We start from the raw sequence: 12,932 nt of genomic DNA on the forward strand, positions 1-12,932 counted from the left end.
CTCCTCCTCCTCCCCATCTCCGCCATATTACTCAGGGCTGGGGGTGGGGCTGGGGTTCCTGCTGTTGTTAGAAAGAATGTTGAATTCCTTCTAATGATCTCTGCTTATTGAACTGATAACAGCTCTTTACATTAAGTTGAATATACATTTCCACATTAATGTTAATCTGTCTAATACAGTTTAATATAGTTAATTTTTTTAGCAGCAACCTCTTGTTCAGTGTGGTGCAGGCACTCTGGATTTTTCGTGTGTGACTTTTTTGCCCTGCTGACCTGCAGAAATGCACCTTGTTTGTGGTCTGGACCTATTGTTTTACAAATATAACACTGCATTTTCCTCTCTGCTCCTCTCCAAATCTAAACTAAACTAACACACACTGACAGAGAGCTGGTGTTGTCTCACCCTCCTTGTACCAAGATAATATGGAACTTGTCCTCTGTGGTGGAAATGCAGTTTGAGTGCTCAGTAACAGTAGAAAAATACTACATAATTCAATTCAGTTATTTACATAGTGCCAAATCACAACAACAGTTGCATCAAGGTGCTTTATACTTTATACGCTTCACATGCAAACTCCACAACATGTGTAAGTTAAGCAAAATATCTCAGCTGGCTTGTTGTCACCTCACTGAGGATTCTTGTTTTGTCTATAATAACTTAGTTAATTGAACAGAGGACATCAGGTCATAGTCAGTGAGATTGCTGAAGACACAAATAACACAAATAGCTAGCAATGATATTTGTAGTTGTTGGAGTTTTTTTAATATACTGAACATGCATGTGATATGGGAGGATGTGCAAATGTAGTGCAATGATATACCTCAGTCGTCACTGGACCGTGGCCACCCCTCTGTAAATCGTGTTATGGACTGGTTTGGTGCAATGTAGCCAGGTGTGAACACAGATCAGCAGTGTTGACTTTGCTTGCTTGTTCTAATGTAGCTAAATAATAAGAATCTAAAAGGCGGCCAGCCTGTGGTAGGGCGTGGTCTGCGGTGCTGTGCAGGGAGGGCGGATGCACCTGCACGGCATCCTTAATCACGCCCACCGAGTTAAAAACACGGGGACTCAGGGGTTGGTGTGTGTTGTGGTGTGATGTGATTTAAATAAAATGGCTCAAAACTGTGACCGAAAGAACGAGATCGCGGATACAAGCGGCAGAAATGAGCTTCCTCCGAAGGGTGGCTGGCCTCTCCCTTAGAGATAGGGTGAGAAGTTCGGCCATCTGGCAGGGCCTCAGAGTAGAGCCGCTGCTCCTCCACATCGAAAGGAGCCAGTTGAGGTGGTTCGGGCATCTGACAAGGATGCTTCCTGGGCGCCTCCTGGGTGAGGTGTTCCGGGCATGTCCCACCGGGAGGAGGCCCCGGGGCAGACCCAGGACACGCTGGAGAGATTATATCTCTCGGCTGGCCTGGGATCGCCTTGGTGTTCTCCTCGGATAAGCTGGAGGAGGTGGCTGGGGAGAGGGAGGTCTGGGCTTCTCTGCTTAGGCTGCTGCCCCCGCGACCCGGCCTCGGATAAAGCAGATGAAGACGGATGGATGGATGGATGGCTCAAAACTATGATCCTTGGACCCGTCGTGCCTTAATTCCACCACACAGCCATTTTCTTTTCCAGCTCAACTGATGCAGATCTATATACACACATATTTACCCATCTGAATTTCCTCCATCACTAGACATAATACATTTCTACAATTTTTTATCCGGAGAAACACAATAACTTGGAGCATAATAAGAATATAGCAAAATAAAGAGTTAAATACATCCATATACTTTTTAATACAAATTGCTTAACTTCATTGTTATAAGGTTGACATCAAAAAAAGAGTCAAAACATTATCTCCACTTTTGTCTTTTGTACAAACTATTGTAATTTACACTGTGTTTTGTTTGACCCTTTCACAGGTCAAGAAATCCTTTGAAATTCTTTTTAAAGGTCATTTTAAAGACCTTCCTTCAACCCAGGGCATCTCAAGCTGTCACTGCATATTAGACAGGATGTGTTTGTTTTAATGCAGATTGTTGAGTCTACAAAGGTTTAGCAGTCTTGCCTCTTACATCAGTCATATTTTAGTTAATTTAATTTAATTTTGTTTATATAGCAGTATATTTACTAGTACACAAATGTGGCTAATTTGTGGAATGTTGTGTGTTTTCTTGCAGCATCCAGAGGACGTGGCACAGACCGAGGGTTCGCAGCAGCTCCACCTGCAGCCCAGCGATTCATTAGAGAAGCAGCAACCCAAGAGGTTACACGTCTCTAACATCCCTTTCCGCTTCCGGGACCCTGACCTCCGGCAAATGTTTGGGGTGAGATGAGACACAATGACACACAATAATTTATGTGCCCCTGTGCACTTAAAAGCAGTCACTGCTTTTCAAGAACATCAGCAAATACAGTCAGGAAAAGATAAATCTATATGTCTGTTTTTGTATAGCTATAATTAAAGAACAAAAGTTAACAGTAGCCTACAATGAAATTTACAATGCATTATTATGCAAATTCTGACGATCCACTTTTATGTTTGTAGATCTACTATAGTCCACCAGGGGGCTCCCTACTTTAAGGTCTTGGTTGAAATACACACTTTGTATTCAGCTTTCCTTCCTGCTATTTTCCCTCAGTTCACATGACACATTTAGAAAATATTGTTCACTATTATTAATTATTCATGTTTGTTCTCCTTGGATAAACTCAACATTTCACTGTGAGTCATCTGAGTGTGGCATGAGATCATGCTGACTGCCTCATCAAAAGCTGTGCCTTTTTCAAATAAAACAGTGAAGTTATGAGAAGTGAAACATGCTATCGAGTAATTGTAGCATGCAGCAGTAATAATGGTTGTCCATTGGGTATGTCTCTGGTGTTCTGGCTTTAACAATAAAAATAAATATTCTCTTATGTCCTCTGGTGCCAAATACAAAGTTCTCTCAAGCAATGGAATTACAACTGAGGTTTTTACTAACAGTCAAGTCTACCTAATTAAATTCACAGACTATAGATTTACTGACATAAATCCACCATTACCATTAAATACAGATGTGGACACAATTCTTGGTACCCTTCTGTCAATGAACGAAAAACTCACAATGGTCACAGGAATAACTGTAATCTGACAAAAGTATAAATAAATAAAAATTCTATGAATGTTAACCAATGAAAGTCGCACTTTGCTTTTTAACCATGCTTCAACAGAATTATATAAAAAATAAATGCATGGAACAGGCCTGGACAAAAATGATAGTACCCCTAGAAAAGACTGAAAATAATGTGACCAAAGGGACATGTTAATTTACGGTGTGTTGATTAATTACCATCACAGGTGTCTACAATCTTGTAATCAGTCAGTGGGCCTGTATATAGGGCTCCAGGTAGTCACTGTGTTGTTTTGGTGACAACATTTTTTATTATTACTTTTGTCAGATTAAAGTTATTTCTGTGACCATTGTGAGTTTTTCTTTTATTGACCGAAGGGTACCAACAATTTTGTCCACATCTGTATCATTTGATTTCCCCTCTCTGACACACCTACTAACTTCCCCATTTCTCTGGTGGAGTTTAATATCTGCTCAAAGTCGGTACTTTGGTTTAGGAGGAAGGACGCCAGCCCACAGGCCTCGTCATGTACAAACCTTTTGTGGGCTGATGAAGAGTTGATGAAAGGGTCCATCAGTTGATATAAATAATGGGATTCCTCAACTAGGGAATTTATCCTCATTAGGTGTATAAAGTGTGACGGCTTCATTTTGTCTGCGTGTGTGCATCTAAAAGAGTGTAATCTTGAAAAGAAGTGGCACTGTGAACTTTCTCCCAACTGTCTCCAGTCACTTAGTGAGGTCTCCAAGGCACTAAACACTTCAACATAATTAAGTAGCGACAGCATCTGATAGAGGCAAAGAAGGAATTGTGAGAAAGAAAGAAACACGGGATGTGGAAGCCAAAGAGGGGGATTAGAAGAGACAGACAATTTGTTAGTTCCCACTACAATCAGTGATGCTCAGAGGTCATCCAGCCTTGGTAAGAGCAGGACAGGAAGGACAGCCAGCAAGTGGAGTCAGGAGTCTGTTTCCAAGTGCCTTCTTCTTCTACAAGCAGGTTTTGCTGAAAAATTCTCTTCTACAAAACATAATGCAAAGTGCATGACATACAATTTTATACAAGTACTGGGAAGGTACATACTAAAAAGAAAGAAAGGCAAGCAGGTACAGTTAATCTTACGGGGTGGGGGGGTACTACAAAGTAATGTCTGTGCATACATTTGATGTATTTGTTTTGGGGGTTTTTAGGTCATTTTTATAGCCATGTTGGTTAAAATGATGTACAATGAGAAAGTGTGGTGCACCTTCTGGTACTAATGTAACCGTATATCTTAACAACTATGTGCACAAAATTGCAGATGATTCATAAATTGTCAAGTGGAGTCAGACTTTGGTGAAATCTAGATTTATAGATGCATTCAGCCCTTGAATCTTTAAAATTATAAACACAGTTTCTAAAATTCCATCTAGATGAGATCATTTCAGCTAATTTTACTCTTTTTTTGTCTTTTTGAAATGGAAACATTGTCAGTAATGCAGAAATACAATTTCCAAATAACTTGTGTTGTTACTTCAGAATGTCTGTTTTGATGAATGATGTTTTCTGCATTAAGGATGTAATGAGTTGTCAGGGAACCATCCCCGCACTGAAAACAGACTCTCTTACACATGGTCACACCATTTTTTTATTTTTAGTGTCAATGTTTTAGCTTCAGGGTTTGTTGGTTATAAAGCTGTGTCACTGCAGTAGGAGTAACTCAGGTTTCACTTCAGTGGGTTCCTCCATTCACTTTAATGAGAATCACAAACAACTGGTTCAGTCTTTCATTACGGTCTTCCAGTCTAACACCAAAATGCAAACAAATACGATAGTTGGAGCATTACACCAATTGATATTGCATCTGTGTAAAACCTGTTAGAGGAAAGTCATACGAGAACATTACACAGAGGCTTATAAACGAGTTCAAACAGAGGTGAGACAGACACAAGCCGAATCTCTGCATATGTGAATAACACAATAATAAGAACAATACGCCTTCAAATACCTTTTGACTCTCACCGTAGAAGAGGTCAATTGTGGTTGTCGTGTACAGTCTCAGCAATATAGTCACAGTCAAGGAGAGAAAACTATGGTTTTAGAAAAGGATAAACTGGGTTCATTACCCTGGCTTATTTGAGTTTAATTCATAATTAGAAAAACACATTGGAGGGAAATTACCAGGCTGGGGAAGAGGTTTTTTTTAATGTTAGAATGATAATTGGCATTCACAGCGCCACTTTGCTTTTTCAGTTCTCTCATTCTCAAGATGTGAGTGAAATCTGTTTTCCAGGACTACACCTCTATTGATTTCCTGCACTCAAAACTTACTACAAACATTTACGTATGCACCTATTAGAAGGAGGCCATCCTGTATGTACCACATCTCAGTATCTGTTGTTATTGGGCATCCAAGACGTTGTCATAATTTCAGATGCATGGAACGAAAAAGCATACAGGCCGTGCAGCACTTGCAGGAGGATACTGTTCATTTACCCACATGTAGAATGAAACTTGACAAGCTGATGCAGCATTGCTGCTATCCCCTGAGCCTCAGCTGTGTTTAATTAATAAGCAGGCACTTAGTGAGCCAGCCGCAAGAGGGTCCTTACTGTCACATTTCCCAGGGATAGGGGTCCTAAATGAGTCATTAGATACTCAGCAGACGCACACAGGCTTTTTATGCACACAAACACTTATGATCTGCCTCACCAGTGTGTGTCTGCGATTGCAGTGAACACTGGGGGCTGGGTTTTGTGCTAATGGAGTTTTAATGACATCTACTCCTGTCTAATCACCTGTTCTGAAGGCTTTCAACATCCAGGTAGCACAGAGCTCCCAGCAAGGGAATTCTTTTTAATGTCTCTTGTTCATGGCTACACTCTCATTTGCCTATCCAATTATTCCATAAAGCTCCTCTCTAACTGGCTCTGTCTCTGAGGAAACGTGGTGTGATTATAATCCACAAATCTGCTAATTCCCATCAACATATCAGTGTAGCAATGGAGTCATTTGCTCTGAGTGGGTAGTTAGAAAGCCTGGGCTTTACTATTGCTGGGCCTAACAGTGGAGAGAGTGTGTTTATGTTGATTAAGACAATTAGAGTGATTAGAAAGAAGGGGGGCACTGATATACACCATTTCTCTGTTTACTACAGAGACTTGACTCATCAGATATGTTACATTTATGGTGCCATACGCAGGATGTTCTTAGCATAACATATTTTGGGGGCTTACAGATAAAAAGTTTGCTAAATTAGTTTCCACTGATGCTGTTCACAATATTTCAGAGTTCAGAGTAATGCCAAGGAAAATAAAACATCTGCAAGGTTGGGGTTAACTGGGTTGTGCAGAGAGAACCCAAACACTGAGAAGATGTTCTTTGGACTTGTTATGCACAAGTCCAAAAAAGGAACATAGAACAAAGATCTGATGAAGATGGCTCAGAGAATAGGACTGTATACAGTTATAGTGCTGTGAAATGTATTTGCCTCCTTCCTGAGTTCTTAGCTTGTTGCATATTTTTAACTTTTACGCATTTCATCAACAAATTTTAATATCAAAGATAACCTGAGTGAATACAAAATGCAGTTTTTAAACGGTTAAAAGATTTATCCAAACTAACCTGACCATGTGTGAAAAAGTCATTGGCCCCTAAACATAATAACTTGCTGCCAGTGATCATAAATGCTACAAACAAGCATTTATGATAAATGAGTCCTTCTCTGATGAGGAATTTTCATCCTTTTTGGCAGAATTATAATAATTCAGCCACAGTGGAGGGTTCTCAACCATGAATGGATTTTAAAAACAGGAAACTAAGAAAAATTAAAAGTAGTGCTGTCAATAGATTTAAAGAAAAATGAACTAATTAATCTCACACTTTTCTATAATTAATTGAGATTAATTGCAATTACTTGATCAATAGCCTGGTTGCAATTAAATTTTTTCAGCTTTATATCTGAGCTTGTAACTGACATTTATGCAATATAATGAAGTAAATGCAGAATAAACACAAAGAATGTTAAATGCTTAAATTCAAAGAGAATTTGAATAGTTTTGTTCAATATTTTAACACAGGTTCTCTCCTGTGAAATACAACTTTTTAAAAAACCTATATAGTAATAGGTAAGTGTACACTAATATATAATATATATTAGTGCTGTCAAACAATTAAAATGTTTAATCAGATTCATTCAGATTATTTTTGATTAATCTCGATTAAATATCATTTTTATTCTATATTATATTATATATGGATTTCATTTTGCAGGAGCAAACAGACTCAGGGAAAAAAGGGAAAATATAGGCACTTAACATGTTTATTGAACATCTTGAACATTCATGTTAACAAAAAACTTTGTACAGCGGTCCCTCATTTATCACGGGATTTACGTTCTAAAAATAAAACACGATAGGTGAAATCCGTGAAGTAGCCAACTTTATTTTTTACAATTATTATATATGTTTTAAGGCTGTAAAACCCGTCACTATACACTTTATACACTTTTCTCAGACAGGCATGAACATTTTCACACTTTTCTCTCTTGTTTAAACACAAAGTTCAAACCTTTGTAGAAAAATAAGTCCAGTATTATATTATAATCCAAAAAATACAGTAACTTCTACCTTCTTTTAGCATATCCAGAAGTCCAACTTCCTGTGCGATGGTTAGAATCTTCCTCTGGCTTTTGGGTGCTACCACAGGTGCCTGTGATGGTGCAAAACGTTTCATCAACATTGTTGTGTTTGTTGGGGAGAAAATTTACAAACATACAGTACAGCACTTCAGAGTCACACTGCTAGCGATCGAAGATTTATGTAAATTTGACAAGCTGAACGCATTCAGTACTGTACAGGAGACACGGCACGAGACTGACTACAGCTTGGTGTAGATGGACAGCAGGTCAGGAAGCTCTGATCAAATGATGCGTTCGGCCGAGCGCACCACTCTTTCCAGATCTTGTCTGTCCTGCTTGGTGCTGTTCCCCAACCAGGTGCAGATGTTTCCCGTCAGGATGTTGTCGATGGTGCAGGAGTAAAGGTTCTTAAGCACCCTTAGTGGCAGATGGAAGTCTCTGATTCTTCTGAGGAAGAAGAGACGCTGGCGGGCTTTCTTAACCAGGGTGTAAATGTGACACGACCATGACAGGTCCTGAGTGATGTGGACACCCAGGTACCGGAAACTCTCCACTCTCTGCTGTTTGTTGTTTGAATTGCTGCAGCGTTGAAGCGAGCATAAAACATGTTAGGCTCATCAGCCAGTGAAGCGTCGGCATTCATCATTGAAGAAGCTGGTTGTTTATAGTCCGTTATTGTCCGCAGTCCCTTCTGGTTTTTCCCTGCAGCTCTGCTTTGCCTTTCTGACTGTGCTGCACACATTGTAAGACGCAGCCTTGTATGGGTCCATATTACCAGAGACAAGCCCTTCTTTGTAGGCAGTGGTGTGCGATCTCAGAGCGTCGCGGATGTTTTTATCCACCCTCGGCTTCAGGTTGGGAAACGTTCGGATGATAGTTCTTCCCACTGTGTCATCCGCTAGTTTCCAGATAAATCCCACAACTGCTTCTGTAAACATGTTGATGTCATTAGAGCTGCGCCGAAACATGACCAGTCTGCGTCATCCAGTGCGTCCTGCAGTGCGGTCACTGAGTGGTCCATCCAGCGTGCAACCTCCCTCCTGATTGGTGCTTGCTGCTTTAGCCTTTGTTTGTAAACAGGCATAAGGAAGATGGCGGCGTGATCCGATTTTCCAAATGGCGGCAGAAGCTGAGCCTTGTAGCAGTCCTTAAATGGAGTGTAGCAGTGGTCTAATGTCCTACTGCCCCTGGTGGGGCAGGTGATGTGCTGGTGAAGGTTGTAAAATGTGCGTTTGAGATTTACTCTGTTAAAATCTCCGATAACAATTTGCACAGCGTCCTGGTGAAGTGCTTGTTGTTTTGTGAGAGCCTCATGTAGCTCACATAAGGCAGTGTCCGAGTCCACGTGAGGCGGAATATAAACAGTGCAGCCAATGACTGCAGTGAATTCCCGAGGGAGATAGAAAGGGCGACATTTAATGATCAAAAGTTCCAGATTTGGCGAGCAAGAGCGTATGAGTGGGGAAATGTTCGCGCTGTCGCACCATCTTTTGTTCACCATCAAACACACTCCACCACCTTTCTTCCCCGACTCCGTTGTTCTGTCCATGTGGTAAACCAAAAAGAACCCCACCGGCTGTACGCCGTGGTCCAGTATCGCTGGATTCAGCCAAGTCTTGGTGAAGCAGAGGAGGTTGCAGTCCCGATGTCTCTCTGGAACTTCTGGCTCTTTCTGGCTTTCTTTTCTGGCTCTGAGGTCATCAGTCTTGTTTTCGATGGACTGAACATTGGCTAGAGTTTTTGTTTGGTACTCTCTTTTCAACTGATTTGACCTGACAGGCAACAACTTCCAGCAGCCACTGACGCAAAAAGTTCACTGTAACCCTGAAGGACCAGACACGACTCAGGAATCTCGTTTAAGGTTTTTTATTTTCTTCACACTGTTTCTATGATTGATACTCTTTGCTTCGGCACTTTGCAGTGCTCCTAGGTCCGGCTCTCTGCTGCAGCCGCTCCTCCCTCCACTCTGACCCGGCCGCTACTGAAATAGAGAAGGCATGATTAGAAGATGCTCACTAGCTGTGAAACCCTGCCTTCCCTGACACCACGCTCTGAACCCACTGCTCCACTCCTCCCCTGCAGCTGCACCACCAACCTTACCCTGCCACACACCCCACCACCTGGCCCAGGAGCCATCCCCCAGCCTATGGACCACTCTGAACTTAAAAGGCTGTAAAGCCAGATCCCACCGTGTGATCCAGGCATCAGCATCCTTCATGTGGTCGAGCTATTGCAGTGGGGCATGATGTGAACAGAGGGTGAAAGGGTGGCCCAGGACGACCGCCCACTGGATGGCCAGGCACTTCTTTTCCACGGTGCTGTACCTGGCCTCCTGCTCCAACAGTTTCCGACTAATGTACACATTGGGGTGGTCAGCCCCCCTTAACTGCTGGGACCAAACAGCCCCCAGCCCTCTGCTCGTGGCGTCACTCTGCAGAATACAAGGGACGGAGAAGTTAGGGGTCTGGAGCAGAGGTTCCCCAAAGAGAGCTTTCTTTACCCACACAAACGCCACCTGGCACTGCTCGGTTCACCAGACCAGATCTGGGGCACCCTTTCACCTGCGAAACCCTGCCTTCCTTGACACCACGCCCTGAACCCACTGCTCCACTCCTCCCCTGCAGCTGCACCACCAACCTCACCCCATCGGCAACATACAATACACGCCCACTATGTAAGTGTGCTGTGTCTCAATACCAGACTCGCAGGATTCCAACTCAGAGCATCGCCACACGGAGCTCACCAGGCAGACAAAAAAATGCAGGTGTCCGTTTTTATATTACCAGTGACTGGTGTAATGATGTGAGTGTTATTTAGCAACACTGCTTTTCTCATCTGGAGTCTTTTTACATTCACTCTAATCCTTTTCATTCCTCGCGTGAGTTTACTTGAAAGTACAGGTTTACCAAGGTTGTGAGAGAGGTTTAACAGCTGTACTCCCAGAAACTACAACACCAGTTTTCAGCTCATGGTAAGGGCTCAGGCGGTTAATCAGCTACAAGCCTAAGCCCCTCACTCCACCAACAAATCAAACCTAGCCAACAGTCTGAAAAGCTTTTAATTTCACATTGACAAATAATGAAACAGTCCTATTACCTGCCAATTCCCCAACACAATCCCCTGTCCCATAACCTCCACCACTCACAGCAAAGGCCCCACATTGCTCAACTCACTCACATCCTTACATTTAACCATTTTTCCTGCATCTATGCATCAAAAATTTTACCTCATCCCTGTATATATCCCACACACTAAGGTGCCATGATGAAGACATAGTCAGTGTTATTCATTTCACCTGTCAGTGTTTATAATGTTATGTTGGCTTCTTTCAGTACTGTTCATCATTTCATTGTATTTATATAGCACCAAATTGCAACAATTTTATATTTTAAGGTAAATGTAAAGATTCTAAAGGCAGTACCCAGGTAATCAAATGATTGTCTGGCAAGGACAAACTTCCTTTTGTTAGGAAGAAACCTCCGGCAGGTCCATGGTCCAGTTCCATGGTCATGGAGGGGCAGCCATGCCGTGATCAGTTGGGGATAATCATTGTACTTCTGGCCAGTGGAAAAAATAAAGTTATATGTTTTAGTCAAACTGAGAAAAAGGTTATTTCCATTAAGAGCTACTACCCATAAAGATGTACATTTTGAACTAAAAAATAACATATTTTATGAGCTTACCATCTCATTCGCTATGCCAATTTTAATAGTTTATCACTTCACATTGCATTACTACTTAACTTATTCTCATGACCTCTGGTTATTACATGGAATTTGTTGCGTCTCATGATGTGAAGTATTTATTTTGTATCAAAGACCACAGGTCAGACAATTCAGTGCACTTATTTACATTGCAAACACAGTTCAAATACAAGATTAACACTTGTGAACATCCTGGGTTTCCACACAACAGGTAGTCCACAAATCCACACAAATTGAAAGCTTCAATCATGAGAACACAAAAACAGCTGACTGCTCTTTGGCCAGGGTTTCCTCAATCAGCTAACAAGGAATCAACAGGAAAGTTTTTCATGTGATGGCAAAAAGCAAAACAGAAGGAAGCAGAAGGTGGGAACCAGAGGAAGGCCCCACTGCTGAACCAAGGCGCACTTCTGGCCCAGAGGAAGGCCCCACTTCTGTGTGTGTGTATATGAACACAATACAATAGAGGAGAAAGAGACTGCTAAGAGGAGCAAGACGGACAGAAAATAGTGAGCCACCACAGTGAGAACAGAGGGACCATGACACTAAAATGACCCTAATGACTAAAAATTACCATAATTTTGTTTTTTGTTTGATGTAGTATTTAAAATATTAGACACTGATGTTACTCCAGATCGCTTCAAAACTCACATGATGTTGACTCTGTTATTGGAAAAGATTCTGCATCTATAAGTAAATTTAAAAATGTTCAAAATTAGAATTATTTACCATCTTGCCATGTTTTATTTCTGAGCAACAAAAACCTCAAGAAAGGGTTACTTTAGAGATGAAGATGGTTAAAGGATGATTTATTGAATGCAGAAAAAGAAATCCAAAACTGCACAAACTAAAGATGCCACAAAAATAGGACAATTTTTCACTCAGATTACTTTAGTAATTCACCAAAACAATAATATTAAAAAAAAAACTTTGTATCATCTTAAAAATACAGTAAGAAATATCTTATTGTTTTGTTTTAATAGCATAATTACAGTCAGCTTTCTCAAATAGTATTTATAAAAGAAGTGTTCATTTACATGAACATTTACATGCTTCCTGGGGCTTAACACATCTGCCTTCCCTCCAAAACAACTCTAATTTGAACTAATGGAGACTGCTTAGCTGAGCAAAGTAATGCAGTTATTTGCCTTGATTTTGATGATTTGATCTGAAGGATCATATTGAACAGATCCCTACACACAGGAAAACACAAATATATGCAAGCATGTACACATGTGCACACACACACTGGATATATGATTGATTGTCTGTAAATATAGATGTAGTTTCCGGATCTCAAAAATGACGCCTAGTGGCTTAAAACTTCATTCTTCTAGTTTCAAAAACTAGAATTGACTTCACTCAACATTTTTTCACTCTCTGTGTTTATACAGCACTCTGCATTTAACCATTAGTTATCTCCCTGGTATAACTCTGCTAAAGAAGGAAGATCATCATTTAGCCTGGAGAAAAAACAGACCATCTTACTATTCATCACTGATTGAAGAAAA

At 41.0% G+C, this 12,932-nt stretch overlaps 1 protein-coding gene across 3 annotated transcripts in view; it reads left to right on the top strand.

Annotated features, from left to right (window-relative positions):
• Window positions 1–12,932, top strand: part of rbfox3a (RNA binding fox-1 homolog 3a) — a 194,624-nt gene that overhangs the window by 103,872 nt on the left and 77,820 nt on the right. For all 3 annotated transcript variants that reach the window (XM_039616278.1, XM_039616279.1, XM_039616280.1), the window contains exon 3: window positions 2,166–2,312. In XM_039616278.1, coding sequence (XP_039472212.1) covers window positions 2,166–2,312 — 147 coding nt within the window. The remainder of the gene's footprint in view (window positions 1–2,165; window positions 2,313–12,932) is intronic.

This window comes from Oreochromis aureus, linkage group 8, assembly GCF_013358895.1.
Source record: "Oreochromis aureus strain Israel breed Guangdong linkage group 8, ZZ_aureus, whole genome shotgun sequence".
Classification (NCBI taxonomy): domain Eukaryota; kingdom Metazoa; phylum Chordata; class Actinopteri; order Cichliformes; family Cichlidae; genus Oreochromis; species Oreochromis aureus.